This window comes from Onychostoma macrolepis, chromosome 25, assembly GCF_012432095.1.
Source record: "Onychostoma macrolepis isolate SWU-2019 chromosome 25, ASM1243209v1, whole genome shotgun sequence".
Classification (NCBI taxonomy): domain Eukaryota; kingdom Metazoa; phylum Chordata; class Actinopteri; order Cypriniformes; family Cyprinidae; genus Onychostoma; species Onychostoma macrolepis.
Window position 1 is genome coordinate 10,487,087 of NC_081179.1, and position 20,804 is coordinate 10,507,890.

The 20,804-nt window shown below is 37.1% G+C and overlaps 1 protein-coding gene across 11 annotated transcripts; it reads right to left on the bottom strand.

The window, feature by feature from the left end:
• Window positions 1–1,238: 1,238 nt before the first annotated feature.
• Window positions 1,239–19,807, bottom strand: pax6a (paired box 6a). 11 transcript variants are annotated; one of them, XM_058767962.1, is made up of 15 exons: window positions 19,393–19,807; window positions 15,659–15,808; window positions 13,311–13,382; window positions 13,043–13,096; window positions 12,218–12,241; window positions 9,957–10,087; window positions 9,520–9,561; window positions 9,214–9,429; window positions 8,778–8,943; window positions 5,029–5,187; window positions 4,739–4,821; window positions 3,663–3,813; window positions 3,435–3,547; window positions 3,085–3,226; window positions 1,239–2,442 (listed from the first exon to the last, which is right to left on the bottom strand). In XM_058767962.1, the coding sequence occupies exons 4-15, from the start codon at window positions 13,053–13,055 to the stop codon at window positions 2,357–2,359; spliced, it is 1,326 nt and encodes a 441-aa protein (XP_058623945.1). In that variant the 5' UTR covers window positions 13,056–13,096; window positions 13,311–13,382; window positions 15,659–15,808; window positions 19,393–19,807; the 3' UTR covers window positions 1,239–2,356. The 11 variants fall into 11 exon arrangements, with proteins under 11 accessions (XP_058623945.1, XP_058623940.1, XP_058623938.1 ...); XM_058767957.1 differs by lacking the exon at window positions 13,311–13,382 and adding an exon at window positions 15,941–16,071; XM_058767955.1 differs by lacking the exon at window positions 13,311–13,382 and adding an exon at window positions 15,941–16,202.
• Between the last annotated feature and the right edge of the window lie 997 nt (window positions 19,808–20,804).

Here is a 20,804-nt window from a genome sequence, read left to right on the forward strand (position 1 = left end):
TTGATAATTTTGACCCATACAGTGTATTTTTGGCTATTGCTACAAATATACCCCAGCGACTTAAGACTGGTTTTGTGGTCCAGGGTCACATATACAGTAGCCTATATATATATTTACAATTGATTTGTTGAATTTTGCAACAACTTAAACTATTAATATACATTGTTTGCGGCTGTTAACAGAGGAATACAGTTCATAGATGCTTCATTCATCCAATACTCAAATTCCCACAGCATAGGCTATTATATCATGAATTACCTACAATTAAATATGATTGTACATTTTATGCTAATGTTAACAGTGCCATCTCATAAATTCGACAGTCGTTTAAACCGTCAGCTTGAAGTTTAGCTCTTCGTTTCTTTTTGTTGTCTTTAATATCAACACGATCCTAACTTCTACTCAGTTCTTAATTACATCAGTGCAGGAAAACTTAGATGATTGTCATTTCACATACTGATAGTTACATAGGGCAGTTATATGCAAATTATATGCATTTTCCAGTCTACTGTATCATTTTGTCTTTGTAGATGTTTTTGTTGACGCGCTTAATGTTGGTTGTATTTTCTGTACGTGACGAACAGGCCGATCGCAGTCACACATACCTGACGGTTCTCCTGTAAGGATTCTTTTCTACATTTTCCTCCCTGCTGGGTCTCCCGAGGGGGCAAAATCACATATTTACCCTGCAATCATTCCTTACACTTAAAGTAAGATAAATGGTAAGGTATTGTTTTTTTACGCTTTTGATTTCTTCTTTGGAGTAAACAGTTGCTTGAGTTCTTTTTGTTTGCTACTTTTCACATTATATCCGTAGTGGTGTTTCAAACATAATACTTTCCGAAACGTTTCTTGAATGCATGCCGATAGCCCGCGTTGCCAAGTCCACAGCTATTTTTATACACTGCTGCCGCAAGCTGAAGCGAAATCCACCGTCCCCTGAAACAAGATTGCAACCATAGTGGGGCTTCCTGGAAGCAGGTTTGACCCGCTGGAACGGGATATTGATAGCTATTTCCCCCCGGAACGCGACTGGGCTAGTTTTGGCCGTGATTGGGCTACTTTTGAGTAGCAGCTAGGCTGGTTTTGTTATTCAGACCTGGCAGCCCTGCCGATAGCATTCATACAGCTATGCACAGCAGTAAATGAGTTTTCTGATTATGAAGCACCACTTTTTTGTTTTTCATTCCTTTATGAAACAATTTAACTTAGTACACCATTATTAACATGCAGATTATTTTAAAGAGAACAGGCTTATTGAAAAATCACAAGAATCACATCTATGAGAGTTTCAAGTTTCTTCAGAATGGAAATGTAATATCATGAATGCAGATTTGGATAATTATGGTAAATATAATATATTTTCAGTCAAGTCTTTGGAGATAAAAAAGGCTGAAATGGCCTTTTAAGACATTTGTTCTTCATTTAATTTTTCTTTTACTATTAATTATTATACATTTTTATGTTTCAGAACCATCTGCTTGAGATTAAACACTGTAAAATGAGCTAATTAATTAAGAATTATTCAAAAGGATGTATGAGATTGGATGAACTGATGATTGAATATTCAGAAAATTATAAAATGAAATTAATTTTATTATAGAAATTGTTCTGCGAGACTTCTAGGGAAGACAAATACTTACATTTTGACATAAACAAAACTGAATTATACCGAAGACACAATCTACCGTTTTAAACTACCAAACATTTTCCTCCTCCGGTTCAGCAGTCACCATGTTCAACAAATAGCTTACTTTTGTCTGCAAGCTTTGGAAAACAATTTCTGGATTGGCTTCCTTTGAACTCTGTTGCTATTTTTGTCTTGAAATGATACAGAGATTGTTTGTTTCTACAGGTCCACATTTGAAACAGAAATGGGCAGTTCTTGATATCAGCTGATGATGAAAAAAGAACGATGAATAAGCCTGCACAAATGATCTTCCTCTCACCGATGCAAGACCAACTTGGTTTGACAGTCCATCCACGGTTGTTCTTTTTTTTTCTTCCTTTTTTGTTATAACATACAATTGGCCATTACATGTACAAATACATCAAAATGACTTAGGTTGGAAACTGAAAAACAGATTTTTTTTTCCATTTTACGATATAATACCGGGCACTTTACAGAAGTCTGTTCTCTTTTATTCTTCAAGTCTTTGTGTCCAAAGAATGATAGAGAAGTGGCACTATCCCAGTACAAAAAGGTCCTTTAGAGTCTCCTCTTTTCCTTCCATAGTTAAATACTGCTGAACAGCCCTGCCTTGAAGCCAAAAAGATGTCAGGATGTGAAGAAGCTCCTCTCTCTTTTCCTCTCCTCTGTTTTCTTGCTCTTTTTTTGTTCTCGTGCATCTTGTTCTCACTGTAGTCTGGGCCAGTACTGGGACATGTCTGGTTCACTGCCTGGCACTTGGACTGGTACAGACACTCCAGGCGAGATTAGACCTGCAGCATGTGGAGAAAATGCAGAAATATTTAGGCTTGTCATATTATGTAACTTAAGAGCAATTCTCAAAAAAAAAAAAAACACACACATATAGAGTATGTATAACAAATCAGAATATGAAATGGAGATTAAATGTTAAAAATATTTCATTAGTTTATAAATAAATTTCTGAAAAAGTTAAGACTTGTCATGCGTTACATGTGACTTCAGAGCTTCATAAAATGTCATACAAATTTTTATAAAAATATGAAATTTCTTAAATTATTTCTAAAATAATATATTAAAATGATCTAATATAATAATACATTTTAAATACTAAGTTTTGTATATTATAAAATATTAAACCATAAAATATACGATAGAAATTTAAAATAAAAATAAATTCAGTATTAAAAATATTTAATAAAATTGACAATAAATTTCAGAAAACATTGAGGCTTATTATGTCACACGTGACTTCAGAGCATTTTCCGTAAAAAAAAAAATGGTATACAAATTTTAATTTAATATTTTAATTAAAAAATGTAAAAACATTTAAGAAAATTATTAAAAATCTTTAATGAAAGAATGTATAGTATTACAATTTTATTTTATTTTTAAATATTTATTTATTTTGCTTTAGTAGAGGAATAAACGCTTACCCGTTGAGGTTGTGCCTGAGGTGGCCATTGATTGGCTGTTCATATGTGCCTGCATGTGTGGGGGTGTGTATGTGTCATAGCTCCGCCCATTCACTGAAGGACTAGTGGGCAACATGCAGGAATAGGATGAGGTCTGGCTGGGCTGTGGAGGGGGTAAAAAGGGCAGACCTGTCAGCAACACTCACATCTGATAGAAACAGCCTTACAGACCTGTATGCTGTAATTGCGTAAGATTTTACACTGCTCGGAAATATCAAATTACTAATCCTTTGAAATACTAAGGCAAGCCCAACATAGCATAGAACAATATAGTACAGTGTGAGGCGCTAAACTGACAAATGTAGACATACTTGCATAGGAAGGTTGTTGGCCATGGTGAAGCTTGGCATTGGTGGCAGGGCGCTGTATGTGTTCGTAAGGGCTGTGTCTGATCTTCCCAACATGGAGCCTGATGTGAAGGATACTGTTTAAAAAAAAAAAAGGAAGAAATAATCTAAACATACAATTTTGGTACATTTTCAGTAGTGTTTGCTAAAGGTCCTCGTGAGCCAGCAATATGCACGTTGTAGAGGTTTTACCTGGCGTTGTGGGCTGAGGGATTGGCTGATAAACGCTAGTGCTGAAGCTGCTACTGATGGGTATGTGACTCGAAGAGTTTGTGGCTTGTCTTCTTTGATTTCTTAACTTCTCCTCTCTCCTCCATTTTGCTCTTCTGTTCGAGAACCACACCTGGAGAGACGTACTTTAGTTAGATATCAAAGATATTTTAAACAATATAGAACTATCTAAGATGAAGAAATATAAAGCGGGACACTTTTGTATTAAATATTTTTCCCTTTAGATATCCGTGTTGATGTATTTCCTAGCTCATTTTATATATAATTATTATTATTTATAAAAAGCAGGTGGTTTTAGTGGGCAGGACATTCTCATAGAGAACATTAAATCAGATTTTTAGGTCAAAAATCTGTGTAGTGCAAAATGAGTCTTAAAATATTTTATTTTATATATATTTTATTTAAATACATATCTGCTACAAATGAATTTTTTCTCTCTCTCTATATATATATATATAATATACACACACAGACACAGAACTCTTTAAAGTGATATTGTTTGAGTGGCTGAGCCATTTATGTGACCCTGGACCACAAAACCAGTCATAAGGGTCAATTTTTGGAAATTGAGATTTATACATCATCTGAAAGCTGAATAAATAAGCTTTCCATTGATTTATGGTTTGTTAGGAGAGGACAATATTTGGCCGAGATACAACTATTTGAAAATCTTGAATCTGAGGGTGCAAAAAAAATTAAATATTGAGAAAATCGCCTTTAAAGTTGTCTAAATGAAATTCTTAGCAATGCATATTACTTATCAAAAATTAAGTTTTGATATATTTACGGTAGGAAATTTACAAAATATCTTCATGGAACATGAACATGGAACATCTTTACTTAATATCCTAATGATTTTAGGCATAAAAGAAAAATCAATAATTTTGGCCCATACTATTGCTACAAATATTACCCGTGCTACTTAAGACTGGTTTTGTGGTCCAGGGTCACATATTTTAAAACAATGACAATGGCAAATTATTATGAAGTGTACCAATTTATCTCTATTCATCAGATTTTTGAGTGTTTTCGCTCACCTGTATTCTTGCTTCCGGTAAATCTATTTTCGCAGCTAGTCTCTCTCGTGCAAAAACGTCAGGATAGTGCGTTCTCTCAAACTCTGGTGGAAACATTAAAAAAATAAGTCATGAGTTTAAAAAAAAGGTCATTTTCTGTGCAATTGCACAATGGAAAATGCTTAAATGTCATGCAGAGTAATTTAATTTCAATTTAAAAGTTTACAAAAGTTTTATTCTTGAAATGAAGTGTGATTATACTGTTCAGTTGTGACTGATGCTTTCACACTAGCTCTAATCTTCATGTTTACCTTTTTCAAGTGCTTCTATTTGTTCTTGTGTGAAAGATGTGCGGTTTCTTTGCAATTTTCTTTTTAGCTGAAGCCTCATTTGGGTCTCATCTGAATCCTCTCCATTGGAGCTTATTGAGTTTGTGTTCTCACCGCCTCCGTCTGATTGTTGGCAGCCATCTGGAAAGGAAAGGAAATATAAAATATAAGTTTGTTCTGTTTATTCACACTTCTCATTCTGTGTTTGGACTCTAGGTTTTAATTAAGGTATATCATGGCTTGCCTGTCATATTTAGATTTTGGTAGAAAATTAGTGGAGCGTTTTGCAGGCTACTGTATCGCCCTCTGCGGTGTTGTGGGAAAACATTTAGAGCACGCTCACTTAGATCTTTCAGCATCAAGTCACAAAGGCTGACGAGCTTGAGGGCTTTACAGAAATGCGATAAAATGTCCCAGAAACCTTTTCAGATCCTCTGAAATGTTTTTTAAAAACCAAACACCCTCTCCCCCCTTTTCATTCCCGAGTTCTTCAATTAGGCTACGGCCACCATATGGGCGTTTGCAGAGCTATTGAGGTGACCACCAATACTTGAATAGGAGAGGGATGCTTTCACAGCCACACAATGCGGGAGAGTAAGGGTAACTCTTAAATACTCGCTGGGAGGACGGATGGCAAACTTTCGTGGGTTGAATTTTGAGGACACAATTGGAGCGGGCGACAAAAGGATTCTCTCCAGCAGTCATTGTAGCACGAGGATTCCAGTCAACAGACTTTTCAGCTCGGCGTGTTAACCTTTATGCTCTACTGTCATTAATCACTGTCCCTAGGGCCGGCCCGTTCAACCTCGGTTAGGATTTATACCTTCTTATAGGCGCAGGAAGAAAAACAGCCAGGCCACCGTGAATGAGACATCTAAATACGAAGCCTCTTGTTTGTCACTGAGTGCCAACTGAGAGTCGATAAGCTTTAACCTGCTGTGTTGTTGGACACCAGTGCCTAATTAACCCATCTCACCAAATACATTTGAAACTAAAAATTTCGTTTGGAGTTTGAAAAAAGCTTGATGTTTTGCGGAGAGTCTTGAGGTATTAATTAAACCCCAAACTTTTTGGGCTTTTACATGAGTGGAAGTGGAAGTAGTCACATGGCCACCCAGTTGCATTTGAAATTTGGAAGTAATAACCTGTCATAATTTGGAATATATAATATTTTAAGGATCTGTTATGAATGTATTAAATGATGCTCATAGCTCCTGTAAACATCACAATTGTGACCATTTGGAAAACACAGAGCCTGTGTCCAATTAAAAAAAAAGAAAAAAAAAAAGAAGAAAAAGATCTTAATAATTATAAATTAAATAATTTGATCAGTTATCCTTCCGTTTTTCCCTACAAATACCTTAGAAAAAATATAGAAACAAATGTAAAAATGTAATATATCTAATCTATGTATTATATGTGTGTGTGTGTGTGTGTTAGGTCACTGTTTGATTGAGCAAATGAGTATTTTTGGACTCTGTAGTTTCCCATTGGTTACAGTTGATGCAGAATAAAACTTTTACATTTTCATGATTTTATTTATTTTTTATTTATTTTTTGGAAAGACAGAAAGACACGTTTATTTAGCTACACTGTGAAAAGTGATAAGTTGACTTAACTTTAAAAAACTGAGGAAACCCGTTGCCTTAAAATTTTTAAGTAAATGATAATTTAAAAAAAAAATAAGTTAAGTGAATTGTCAAGTTTTTAAATTATTATTTACTTAATAATTTTAAGGCAACGGGTTTCCTAAATTTTTTAAAGTTAAGTCAACGTATCACGTTTTATAGTGTATGAAACAATATGAAGTTAAATGAGAAAACTACAGTGTTATGAAATGAATCCACCATTCTTAGAGTATTTTAGATTATTTGCTTAATGTGTACATTTTTTAGATATATTTTCTGGAGATGGTGAACTGAGTAAAAATAATATAATTGAATAAGAGACTAAAATGAAGCTCATTGCATGCACATGTAACCTTTTGAAATGTACTCTTCCATACTTTTTATTGATATGATTTAAATTAGACACGGTTACTCTTCTACTGATGTAGCAAGAAATATTAGGCTACTAGCTTTCCTTTTCTTCTCAAAGTTATTTATTTTTCAAAGACAGTGCATTTCTATGTTCTAAGAAAGTTTTAAAAGGTCTTTGTGTTTAGTATCCACACTTTTCAAGAGCTAATCCGAATGTGTGGCCTGTTCTCAAAAGCCTGACCAACTGTCGCCAGATTTCGGATTTCTTTTCTCTGAGAAAGGCGCTGGGAAATAAAATCATTCCTTATTGGGGCGTTGTCGTAACCGGTGAGGCGGAAGGCCAGCAAAAAGGTGGCAAAACAACCACGGCATCTTTCAGCTGTGGAGGCCTTGATCAAAACATGCGAGGACCCTTGGAAAAAGAAAAGTGTCCAAATCCTTTAGACGGCTTTAGCACCCCGAGCCTATGGCGGAGGGAGGGGCTGCTAGGACTCCTCTGAATGCGATAGAGTTGTCTCTTTTAGCGTCCTGTCAGCCCAGATGAATCCGCTGTTTTATTCAGTGTTGCGTGACATTCATCAGATTGCGACCATATTTGTCTCGCTAAGAAACCTCACCCTGACTAATAGCCTACTTTGGGAGTGGACTTCGAAATGATGGTGGTGAAAATGATATAGGCCTAAGTTAGCTATTGAAAAAAGCATTATGTTTGTAAAAAAAAAAAAAAAAAAAAGCTAGCCAGCCACAGATTGATTGTTGTTGTTACATTATGTTTTATAGGCTAATATTTGTCGTAACAAATCAAAAACTAGATGAAATAAATAAGCACTTTTATTACTAAGTTTTCGTCTCAAACATGGTGCGTATGAGGCCACATGTCAATAAACAGTACTCGAACTCAAATGAATCCATAGGCATATCCTGCACAATATATTAAGTAAATATGCCTAATTGTAATTAGTTAAATATTATATAACGTAATTTGCTGATATGAGCCAGTTGTAGGCTACTCTCCTTTGTATAAAACACGCAGTTGCTGTAAAGCAGTCAATGATTTGACAGGCCGATATTACACAGACATTAATTCTCTATTTATCATGTATTTTTATATGCCTGTCTTTCGTTGTGTAGCGCCTTTAACAGTGACAAGTCTAATTGGCAGACGTTGCCATATCATGTCCAGGGTGTCTCCGGTGGAACATTTCCACAGCTGTCTCCTCAAACTAAACGCGTATTTATGTCGCCTTAATGGGAAACAAAACGTTCTCTAATGAGCTATTACATAGCGACAGAACTGTTCCCTTAACACATTTTTCTGTGTGACAGAAACATATTTTGTACAGGGAATCCTTGTTTATTCGATGTCGCGTTCTTTAAGAACTGTGAAGGTGGATTGCAACTCGCATTATTATTATTATTAATAATTTTTATATCATCATTATAGTCATGGTATTTATTAATTCAAACATCATTAAATTGTTGATATTATAACAGTGCATTAAACGCCGTGTAACATGCATAGCCTAATTTGATCAAATGTATATATCATCTAATAATAGGCTACTTAGAAGCATGTGGAATAAAAAACGAAATATACTTTTATTATTAATATGTAAATTGTTTTATATTTTTTAAATAATAATAATGAATTATAGGCTAATTTACTCCAGGTTGCAAAATAACAATTACATTTAGCGAATCCAATGCCCCTTTTGACAAAGCCTTCCTCTATGGAAAGTAAAATAGCCATACCTTGAGTCGGCTGTCCTGGCACTGAGGTTCCGGGGTACCATCCCGGCCGGGTCCCCCACGTGCCGGTCTGACCGTTCAGCATCCTCAGCTTTTCATACATGCCATCTGCGCCCATCTGTTGCTTTTCGCTAGCCAGGTTGCGCAGTACTCTGTTTATCGATGACACCTGAAAGACGAACCCAAAGATGCGGCACATTAATTAAAGAGCGCATCCGCGATGTGGCATGTTGGCTTTTGGAACGATTGGCCCCATTTCTGCACAGGCCTACATGCCAGAGCATTACATCGCATTGCATTGTCCTCTGGTGTAGAGGAGGTTATAGCAACGGCCGGGGAAGACCGATTTTGGAGAATGTTCACGTTCAAGGTCATTAGTGCATGCTTTTTTAAACAGTGCATCAAACTATTACGCATTACGTTCTCTGAAAGAACTTACACTGGGTATATTATCGTTTGTGCAGACCCCGTCTGATAGCAGCCTGTCTCGGATTTCCCACGCGAAGATTGACGGACACTCCCTCTTGTACTGGGCAATTTTGCCGACCACCTCGGGAGTCGCTACTCGTGGTTTACTTCCTCCGATCGCCCTGGGTCTGATGGAGCCCGTTTCATAGTATCTACCCAAGATTTTACTCACGCAGCCGTTCGACACCTAGATGGAAAACAAAAGAAACAATTCACATACATTATTTAAGACTAGTGTGAAATGTTAAGTGTATGCTGCAAGCAATGATAAGCTTACGTTTTCATTGTCCAGCACTTGGACTTTTGCATCAGCATGGGTCTATAACACAAGAAATACCTTTAACACGAAAAATATGTCTTCAGTGGTACGAGAAATTCTGCACTTTTTAAAATGCATTTCGGTCGCCAATTTTAAAAATTGCCAAATGGGGAAAAAAGAGAAGTGCTTCGATCCATTCCACAAGACCACTGTTTATGCATTCCAAAATGAAATTTGAAATGAATCCTCGTTGTTCGCTGGCATTAATAATGCAAGGACTTAAAAAAAAAAAAAAAAGTAATAATAATATTATTATTTAAAAAAAAAAAAAAAAACTACTATACAGCTGGAAAAAAGTAAGTATGAAAGCACAAATGTGAAACAAAACTACTGTATAAATATTTAAATTGTTGGTGAAGAGTTCGCATGAACGGAAAAATATGCATTCTCATCACCTGCAGAATCCGGGATATGTCACACGGCCGCGCGCCACTGTGAGCGAGTTCAACTATTTTCTGTCTCGTGGAGTCTGGCAGCGGTCTGCCGTTGACGAACACACCGCCGAGCTGGTTCACTCCACTGTGACCTTAAAAAGAGGAAGGTAAGATCCCGTTGTAAATCACCAAGCATTTAGCGCACCAGCCTCAAAATACAGACTCTATTTAAACAGAATCCAATCACAGCTGTTTTAATAGAAGCCTTCAGGTCGCGATTGTCTAAAATGAGTCAAGCATTACAAGAGCATTGTCAACAAATCTCAATCTTCAGAGTAAATCGCTTTTAAATCAGCATAGCCGGTCATTATTGCTGTCATATGTTTTCGACTGTTCTCCAGATGTGCTCGTAATATCATAATCTCCTAATGCACAATTGTAATATAATTACACATGCAGAACATTGATTAAGCGTCAGCGCTCTCGTATGATCTGGAGCAAAACATCTCCAACCCACTGAGCCGAGATTTGCGCATCTTTGCAAAGCCTTAAACGGATCAGATGGCGTAATGCTATTTGTGGCATTATATTAAAACTTCTTAAACGCTGCCATGATTTAAACCATAGCCTCACTGTTACTCACACATTAAGTAAAACAACTTTTTAAAAAAGCATCAACCAAGGCACAGCATTATGTTATTTTGTCAGTGGAAAAGCTCCTAAAAAGCAGACCAAAGGCACCAAACCTGAAGCCAAAACGGAAAAGCAGCCTTCCCGGTTTGCTTTACTTCTCAGCTCCCTTCCCTCCGAAGCCTCGCGTTAAATTGAGTCCAAGAGCACAAGCTCCTTTGCAATAAATAAGCTCCAAATATAGAAGAGGGGGAAAATATGATGAGCCTGCCTGACATTTGTCTTTAAAATAAAGCTAGCTGCACGTCAAGTTTGAGCTTAATTTCTGGAAATAGGCGGAAGTCGCCCTGGATCATGCATGGAAGGCTAATTGAAAAGATCAGTTGGAGCACTTGTGGCAGGCATGTCACTTTATGACATCGCTCTGCTTTTGAAAATCGCATCGTCACGACAAATAGTAGCATGATAAAACGACCCTTTCTGTCTGCATTTGGATATCACTCAGACTAAATTGGACTCTACTCATTTCCCCTTTAAGGGAAGCTTAATTTTAAGGTAGCCAGGGGCTGTGCGCGTGTACGTCCACGGGGGCGCGCCTCGCCCTTAATATATTAAAAGTGACATTTCTTTTTTCCCAAGTGACAAACCTCCATTGCCTATATTTACGCTCCCGGAGCGAGTCTGCAGGATGCTGTTTTGTTCTGTAGGTTTATGCATAATAAATCCGCAGAGCGAAATATAAAATCTGAATTATGCACGAATGTTTTATTTTTATTATGCACACTACCTGAGAATTATTTCTGATAATATTTCTGGCACACTTAACATGAAGAAAGGCGGAAAGAAAATCCATATCCCTTTTCGGAGCGAAGTTTAATTTGAAATTAAATAGGCACATTTCGATTTATTGGCTTTGAAATCAAATGCCGTATGGCTTTAAAAGTACAGCCACTTGATTTGAGCTCGCCAACACGCAGATTAGGATATAAAATCAAACTTTCGCTTGAAAGGTTAAGTCTTAATCGTTCTATAATTCCCCACGGTGAATGGTGTCGGTCTCGCCCAGTGGCAATCATTACGCGCGCGGTACTCTGTTTCTAATCAATTAATAAGAAGACATATGGTGTCAATTTGGACGCTCCTCTCTATATACACCCAAGAGTTATTAGCACAAAGCTTGGATTGCCGCCTGTGACCTTTAAACAAACCAAAGGCCTAACCCGAATGATTTCTTTTTAGTAATACACGCGAGACATCGCACGACAACATTTGTGTACAATAACACCGTTTATCCCTAAGAAGGAAAAAAATCAACGGAACGTTTTTAGGCAAAAACTTTTTTCGGCGCGTAATATTTTTATTTTTTTTTATCTCAAAGCCATTTTCATTAATACGGTTTTTTAAAATGTGGGATTATTATTATTATTATTATTTTTATTTATCGCTCATACATTGTAATGTGCTCCACTTCAGCTGACCTAGATTTAAACGCTCAGTTAAAACTCCAAAGTGTTGCACCTACAGAAATAATCCATGGACGTCAAAATTAGTGACTAACACAGTACACCAGTCGTTAGTATGAGGACAGAGCAAAAAAACGGGCACTTACAACAATAAAAGCAATAGAAATGAGAGGATGACATTCAACACACCTTCGTTACAGATGTCATACACCTCTTGTCCAGCATTAAGAGAGAAAATATGTCTCATTTATTGTAATCATAACTTACTCAGTACTTTCCACAAATGACTAAGTATATGTTTTGCTAGTTGGCCTTCACACATCTCAAAGACACAGACACATCCGCGCATGTAATTTATTCATGCTCTACAACACTCAATGTTGCATCAAAGCCCAGTCTATTATTTCAGTCTCACGGTGTTTCATAAACATGATAGACGTTCCATCAGAATCATGCAATGTCAATTTCGTCTCTGCTAATGGACTAGGTGGATTGGCCGCCGATGCTAACATTAATTCAGCAATTATTTAAAAGCAAGTCAAGCAGAAACATCCTCTCTCTCTCTAACACACACAGACACACACAATTATGCAAAGAGCATATGGGTTAGACACTCTAACTAGGTTGTGTAGATATGCAGGCTTCCATGTGAGTTTTTTGCCATTCAAGGAATGTAAGTTTTGCTCTCTCAAATGTAGCCTGTAGAATTTTAAATAATGGCTTACGATGTTCCATAAAACTCTAAAATTGTTAAAGTCAGGCTTAAGCAATGAGTTTAACTTGAACAGTGTTCAGCTACTTTGAGGGAGCTGTATGAATGACAGGCAAACATTTTGGCAGCATGCACACGCCCAACACCCCTGACGTACAGTGTAAACTGCCTTCACTAATATACCAAAACAAATGCTTTGCTGGCTAGACGCCCCTCACGTTTTTCTCGTGTTTTCCCCCCTCCCACACCTTACTTTTAAATAATAAAAACGCATTTCAGAAAAAGAAAAGAACTCCACTTACTGTTTTGCATCATGGACGCGACGCCAGACTCCCACGTGGCCCGGTTATAGTATTCTATTAGTCACAAAAAAACCAATAATAATGGTCAGTTTCACATTTTTAAATCAAGTGTATTGCAGTGCATTGTGTGCAAGACTTGTGTGCAAGAAAGTTACGAACAATATTTGTGTGGGCTGAAGCCTCACAATTTTTGCATTCATGCTGCAAAAAGTGAGAACAAAAAATACTGTCTCCACAAATACACTTATGTCCAGGATTTAAAACTTGCCTGGAAACAGAGTTGACTGTCCGCTTAAAACAATTTATAGACTCTCATCTGCTTCACTCTATTAAAATATCCCTAGGACAAAGCAAAACAATTTATTAGTACACCTATCCGTAATTATTTCTTTAGCATTACAACTAAATCTAATATTAGCTTCTTTTTTTTTAGGATAGTGTTTTTATGACTAATAAATTGGACAAGAATTAATTCCTTTTTCGGTTTAAAAAAAAAAAATCCAGTGTTTATTATAGTTTATTATAGTTTTCTTATTTTAATTGTTTATTTGAATAATTATGAAAAATAGTCAAATTACTATTATTATTATTATACAAATTATTTTCGACCTGTACATCTTCTTTTCCCTTAACTTCATGATTAGAAAACTTCAAATGTTGTGGGCAAGGCCTACTTTTTTCCTCTCCTTCAGATACACTGTTCTGGTGACACACGCTGTCTACCTCGCCTGGCTGCGCTGGAAAAGTAAAGCCAGGAGGGGGTGAGGGGTCCCCGACAAAGCCCCGCTGAATTTTAACAATAGCTTTCTTTCTCCCTCTACACCAAAACCCAGAGAGTAAAACCCGGGCTCCCTAACTAGCTACACCGCTTCCAACTAAACGTACCAACAACTCTCAGAAAATACAAAGAGCTGAAGGAGCGAGCATCCCCCCTCCTCCACCTACACCCGGTCCAGCATACCCCCCTTCACCCGCAACAGCCAGTGCAGCTCACTATGACCCGGTGCCCGTTACCTCAATGCCTTTTTGTTTGTCTCGTTGCGCGAAATAGAAAAGTAATTTCTTGTTATAAGTATCTGGAGGTAATTGTGTTACTGGTATGTGTCGTTAAGGGCTGTAAAAAATGTACAACAGCGCAGTGGGGTGCTCAATTGGTAAAAGACAATTGCAATAAAGAACCCATTCAATACATTTACCGAAAAGGAGGCCACTGAAGAAATACTCACTGCTTTGATTTTTTTCTTCTTTTTAAGTAGATGGATTGTGTGCGCGGTTTACAGTGCACAGCAACAAATAAATACATACACCAATCGCCAGCCAGCGTTGCACGTGTTTCATGAAATACCATTTATAATTAAAAATAATTATTTTACTGTATTGCTTTTTAAAATTATTTTACCTCTTTAGATATAGATTCAGAATTCTTCAAACAACGTTTCACTTTTTTAATTTCTTTAGAAATTACATCAATTCAAAACCATTTTTGGATTGCAAATAAAACATTTTAATATCACGATTAAATTTTATATGAAGTAAACCATTCAGTATTTCTTTCCCACGTGGGTTAAGGTCTTCTGCCTGCACTCATCTTTTTAGTTAATGATCTGTTTTAATAGTGCTATCTGTAATTGACAGGGCCTAATCTGCATTTTGTTCGTTCTAATGTGCAACATGAAGGCTCTTAATTAAACACACTTATTTAAGCCTTTGATATTTTGCGGAAAGTAGATTCTAGTCAAAGTTGAGAAAGCTGAAAACGGTGCTGATTTATACAAATGTATAAAGACTACTATACGTAGCCTGTATTATAGCATGAAAATTACTATCACCGTAAAATCAAAATAGAGACATAGAATTAGATGCTTTTAATTTTACAGCATTTAATTATATATTTGTCAAATGTTTAATACTTTTATAAGACAACTCGTACACAAAGATTTAGATTAGATACAAAAATAATATCGATCATATTTTTGTTCGTTTTTTACTACAAACTTCACAACAAAAATGGAGTAAATTAACTGTTAAGTATAGCCTAAAGTTTAATCATTAACGTAATTAATTATGCTAGTATAGTTAATAGTTAGTCTGGGACAAAGGAGGCAGCGTTTCCCTGACTGAAAAGCAAAACACCAAGTTCACGGTGCGATTTGGTGGTGGCGCCCGGCTGAATGTGATGGTGTGATTCAACCTGACACTCCACCTCATCGGGTCATTGCGTTCCCATTTTCAGGACTGATCGCGGTCTTGGCCTACTGTGACTTTTTGCTTTCCTCTGTCATAAATAAGAACTTTGCTTGGCACAAATCTCGACATAGCCAAAGCATAAAAAGGCAAAGAGCGTCCGTGAAAATCCATGATAGAGTTTGACACCACGAGGTTATGCAGCTTTTAAGTTACCTTTTTCAGTATCGTGCTTTTAGTTGAACGTTTTTGTTTTGATAAACAGTTTCTCCAAGGCCATAACTAACTTTCCCCCATAATTATTATTTACAAACCACTATTTTTTTTTTTTTTAATTTAACATGTTTAAAGCTAGCGTGCATTTAGTATTTTCACTTGTAAGTGGTGCATATGCGTGCAAGTTGCTCGAAAGAAAAAAATGTCTTAACTTACCTTTTTGAGGCATAGTTCCAACAGCCTTCGTATCCTTGCTGATATACTTCGCTTACAATAAGGAGAAGACTCTGAAGTTCTAGAAAATCGTCCTCAAACTGTTTGTCTTTTATAGTTTCCAACTGATCTCGGGTGGAAAATTTAAATTCCCTGCGAAGGAAACAGAGATTGACAATAAAATGGGATGTCAAGACTGCGCGAGACTGAAAAATGTGCGCTCGTGGGAGAGAGTGAGAGAGAGAGGGGGAAAGAGAGGGAGCGAGAGAGAGAGAGGGCGCGCACCTATGCTGATTGGTGATAGCACTCGTGTATTAATGTATGTGTTCCTGGTCTGTGCCTCGCCTCCTCTCCTCTTCAGTGGCCCATTAGCTGAGCCTGACCTCTGTCATCATCTCCCAGCAAAACACTTCCTCCTGCCCCGGTGACAGAGCGGGAAACAGGGCCGAGCAAAAAGCTAGTTTTCAACCCTACTTAATCACTCCTCATAAGCATATGATTCTCTCCAGAATTTTTTCCTTTTGGAATGCCTTTGGGGGTAAAGTACCTGGTAAAAAAAAGTACCAGGAAGTACCATGGTAATGTTTTTTTGTTTTGTTTGTTTGTTTGTTTTTGGCATGTAAGCGTGTTCTTGGAATTATCTGGAATACATAGAGCCATATTTTTATGAGAATTTACCGTGGCAGTACTTATTTGTTGTCAAATACTAAACAAGCGAATTTGTATACAAGTAAGCGTTTGTTAAATGTATATTATTATTAGCCTACTGCTTTATTACTTACATTTTTACTTAACTCTGTTATTATTGTGTCAGTTCACGCTACTCTTGTCGATTGAAACGAGCCCAAACTTTCTCCACGTGTCATTGTTGACTTGGCGTCTGAGAATGTCATCCGCCTTCACGGCGCGCGCTCAACGATCAGTTGGGAGACCCCATACTATTTACATTAATAGCGTGATTTGTTGTCGTTTTCAGCGGGAGAAAAAGAAACTCTGTGTCGTGGGTTGCCAAGGGGGAAATGAAAATATCATTACGTCCATGGCCGGACACTTAAACTACATTTGTTGATTGCTTGGACATTAGCACACACCTCGGTAAACTCCAAAGCAACCCCTCCGTGCCTGTGTTCGAGGTTACATGCGCTGCACTCTCAGCTCGCCACTCGCAGCTTGGGGTGTTCCACCCGTTCACTGGAGTGGAATAGATTCCGGGTTGGGATACAAGAAATGGAGAGGGGAGGGGGGACGTATAGCATGGTGGGACGGCTTTAAAGAGAGACAAAATGTGTTGGGACGCATGGAGCATAAAATTAAGCTGTGGTTGCATACACTTGACTTCGTTTTGACATGTGAAAAGTGCTAAAAGTCGGAGCTCATCAATAAACTATCGCGAAAGTGAATGCGAGCTCTGACAACCATTGCATTCCCCACTATAGCACAATGAGGAAACAAACGACACTGCCAAAGAGTCTGCATCGCAATGAAAGGCCGCTTGAATGGGAGTCGGATAATGAGCTGGCGCGACCGTCATGCACTGTCATCTCGGGTCCTGCGGTGCGACCCCGCCACGCCGTTTGATATTTTCGAATAATTTCCCTCTCCTTCCCATTTAAAGTTTTGCTGGTTCCTCCGAAGGTGAAAGTTCATCTTGAAATGCAACACGTTGTGCTACTGCACTGAGATTCAAATGCTTGTTTTTAGGGTTTTAGTCTGTAGTGTGTCGACTCCATCCTGTTTAATATATTCGTAGCAACCTAACTGATGGTTGTCCTTAAACAGAGCAGTTTTAACATTACACTTTTAACAATAAAAACTCTTCAATGTTTTGAAGGTTCAGCACAGAATCTTAAGAAACGCATCTTAATAGCTAACAGTATTTTAAAATTAGGTTCTTCAGAACAATCTATTTGTACAATTTTGTGAATTAAAAGTTATGTATGGAAGATTCCATGACATCACAACTATTTTGGTTCTAATTGGAACGTTTAATTTTAACAGTGTATTTATTTTAAAAAGAAAGAAAGAAAGAAAACAGAAATAAGAAGACACTAAAACTTGTTTATGGAAACAAAAGACGTGCTATATATTTACTCTATAGTTAAACCAACCTGTTTAAAAGGCTGGTCGACATCAAATTTTTGACTAGTTCCAGACTTTTCACACGAATGGACTCTTGTAGTCCTCCCATCAATTAGCACAGTTCGGATTAGCAGTCAGTGGTGTTTGGTCATGAAAAAGACCCTAATCTTGTCGCTATTTCCCTCAGGCAAAATAGACGGTGCCTCGCCTCTCCCTAAAAGTTTTCAACAGGGAGAAAAAAAAACCTAATAATAAGGGGCGGGGACAGGACTGAATGCAGCTGACGTCAGAGCGCGAGAGAGAGACGTCTATAGAGAGAGAGAGAGAACTAGAGATAGACTTGCTCTTATTAAGGCAATGTGGGAAAAGTTTATCGTTTATGGCCAGTGCAAGCCCCACATCCAGTCACCGTGTTCTGGGGGAGGGGACCTACCAAAGTTTTTTGGTGTGGTTGCCCACAGCGACAGCCACAGCTGCCCACTGGCAAAGGGCCCTTCTGTGTAGGCTAACTCTAGGCGCCATGATCCAAAAAGTTACACATTGTTCCGTTTCATTAGGTATAATAGACAAGTTGTTGTGGGCTGGTAATTTGTATTATTTCCGTTCTACCTTTTTCTCGTTATTTCAGAGGAAAAAATGTTTTGCAGCCTTAATGTTTTATTTTTATTTTTTAATTAGTTACTGAAAGTGGATTTCTGTAAAGCTGCATAAAGTGTAAGCATTAAAATATTTCGATAAAATGACAATTGTGACATAATTTATGGACCGTGTAATCTTCATTCAGGGCAAAGTTTATGCATTGCAGGTCAAATGGGAATGTTAATCTTGGAATGAATTTCTAAAGACTGTTTTATATCAGTAGCCTACTGAATGGTGTAATTTGCATAGAAGCCATATTGTACTAGGCTACTTAAAATATTTATTCTACAAATATTTAAATACACAGTTGTTAAATACACAAATTACTCTTTATAGGAAGAATTGTATTTTTATGGAAAATTAATATCTTTGTGTAGGCTAGCCTATATAAAATATTATTTTGCGGCAGCCATACATTATTTCTATTTATTATTACTATATTCATTTTACCAGTAGAAAATATTTTTATATAGACACCAATTTTATTCTGTAACTTACTGGTGAATGTATTTATAAAGTAACTCAAATACGTTATCAACTTTATTTTGTTTATTAAAGAAAGCTTTAGTGATGCGCGACGTGCTTGATTTTTAAAATAATGAAAACGCATAATAATAATAATAATAAGGAAAACAAAGTTGTAACTTACTTAAATTATTAAATGTTTAAATTATATTTACTCTTATCTGACAGATAACATCAGGCTATAATCAGGATGTCCTGTTTGCTAATGTCTTTCAAGACTTTACAAGCCAATTAAATGAAATTATTTTGCAGATAAAGCACTTGACTAGCATGGTGTCAAAACGTGTATAAAGTATTGAAGAATAATAAATTAATTTCACGGCATCGTTTTAGAGGAATGAAGTTCTGCATGGCAGTCACATTCATGGTAAATTAGGTAGGCTATCGCTCGAGATTAACAGACACCTAAATGCTGTCAGCGCAACAATCTGATACCATAACATTTGTGAAAACATGTTTTAAAGTACAATTTAGAACCTTGTAAACTCACTTACCTCAGTAAACGATATAGCCCGTTCCGCTAGCGAATCATATATGAGTGATTTCGTTATGAAATGCACGTTTCCAAATGAGCCTGGAGACGACAGTAGCGTCTAGAGAGAACCCCGATCCGGATCCGATTCACAAAACTAGTCCCAAAGTAAATAATATCCAGTCCAACAAGCCGAAAAGGGAACCACGGGAAAAGTTGTGAGAGATTGTAAACCCCTCTTTGTAGTGTTGATGAAAATACTAGCCTATTTAACAGATGAAAGCAGGTCCAACTTTGGACTCTCCCTCGAGTTTCTTACGACACACGCAAACCTCGCACGTTAACTGTGTTGTCTTGTTGAAAATACCTCTTTCTTTAAACGTGGTTCGGAATAAATAAAAAAAAGACGTCCTCGTCTCACCATCAACTTTCTCTTAATATTAACCTCAACCTGGCAGTGATTGGCTAGAGTGACGGCTCACGTCACACTTGACGCCATTTATCATTCCCAAACCGGGAAGTTGAAGGAACAAAAACTGCTATCTGTTGTGTGCGAATCTGAGAATCTATAAACCATACATAGCATGTAGTTTCTTTAAGGTTCATCTCACTTAATAATTCTGTTTAATAAGAGTGTTTGAATTAGTGAGGTAGGCTATTATTTTGTAGCCTATGCTTCCTTAAAAAAACAACAACAAAGGAACACGTTTTGTTGTGAATAGGTCTTAATTTTTTAAAGACAGGATTTAAATGAAATTTAAAATCATAGAAAATAAGCAATGTTGCAGTTCATTTACACCGTTTAAGAACTGTCACCAGCAGAATGCAACCTACATTTATACAGGCCAACAAAAAAAGTGTCTCAAAACTCTAAAGTCGTCACGTTGGCTAGTTTTACTACTATAGGAAGTTTGTTATTTATGTCAAATGACAACACAAAATACAGTTTACATCGCCTTTGTTATGGGATCCCATATTTATTACATAATATTTGTCCAATGATACAGTCATAAATTTAATTTCTTCAGATGTGTAGGCCCTATATAGGCATATATATATATATATATATATATATATATATAAAGATTAAAATTTCGAGATTGTGGCGTGTTATTGTGTCAAGCAGCGATGCTGCCAACGAAGTCTAACTTAATATTAACCTTTTTAAAGATGATAAAGATTATATCTTTGTACAAAAGAGTATGGCAGATTCGTAAAAGTATGCACGTTTTAAAAGGGAGAACACAGATGAGAATCAAGTGCTGCCGCCGTTTAGACCCCGTGAAACCGGTGCAACCCAGCAGAGTTCTTGAGATCTCCACTGGAAACCGCACGGCCTGGCCCCGCTTATCAGGCTGTCAGTAAAGCGAGATGGGGATGCTAAAGCCGGGCCAGGTGCTGTCTCTCCCTCTCTCCGCTGGCCTGCACTCCAGA

What these genes read in the sequence shown, in the direction of transcription:
- pax6a (XM_058767954.1), bottom strand. An exon ending in GTATGACATCTGTAACGAAG is followed by an intron (nt 10,088 to 12,217) that starts GTGTGTTGAATG and finishes CCTCTTTTTAAG; the next exon opens with GTCACAGTGGAGTGAACCAG. An exon ending in CCAACAACCTTCCTATGCAA is followed by an intron (nt 3,227 to 3,434) that starts GTATGTCTACAT and finishes CCCCCTCCACAG; the next exon opens with CCCAGCCAGACCTCATCCTA.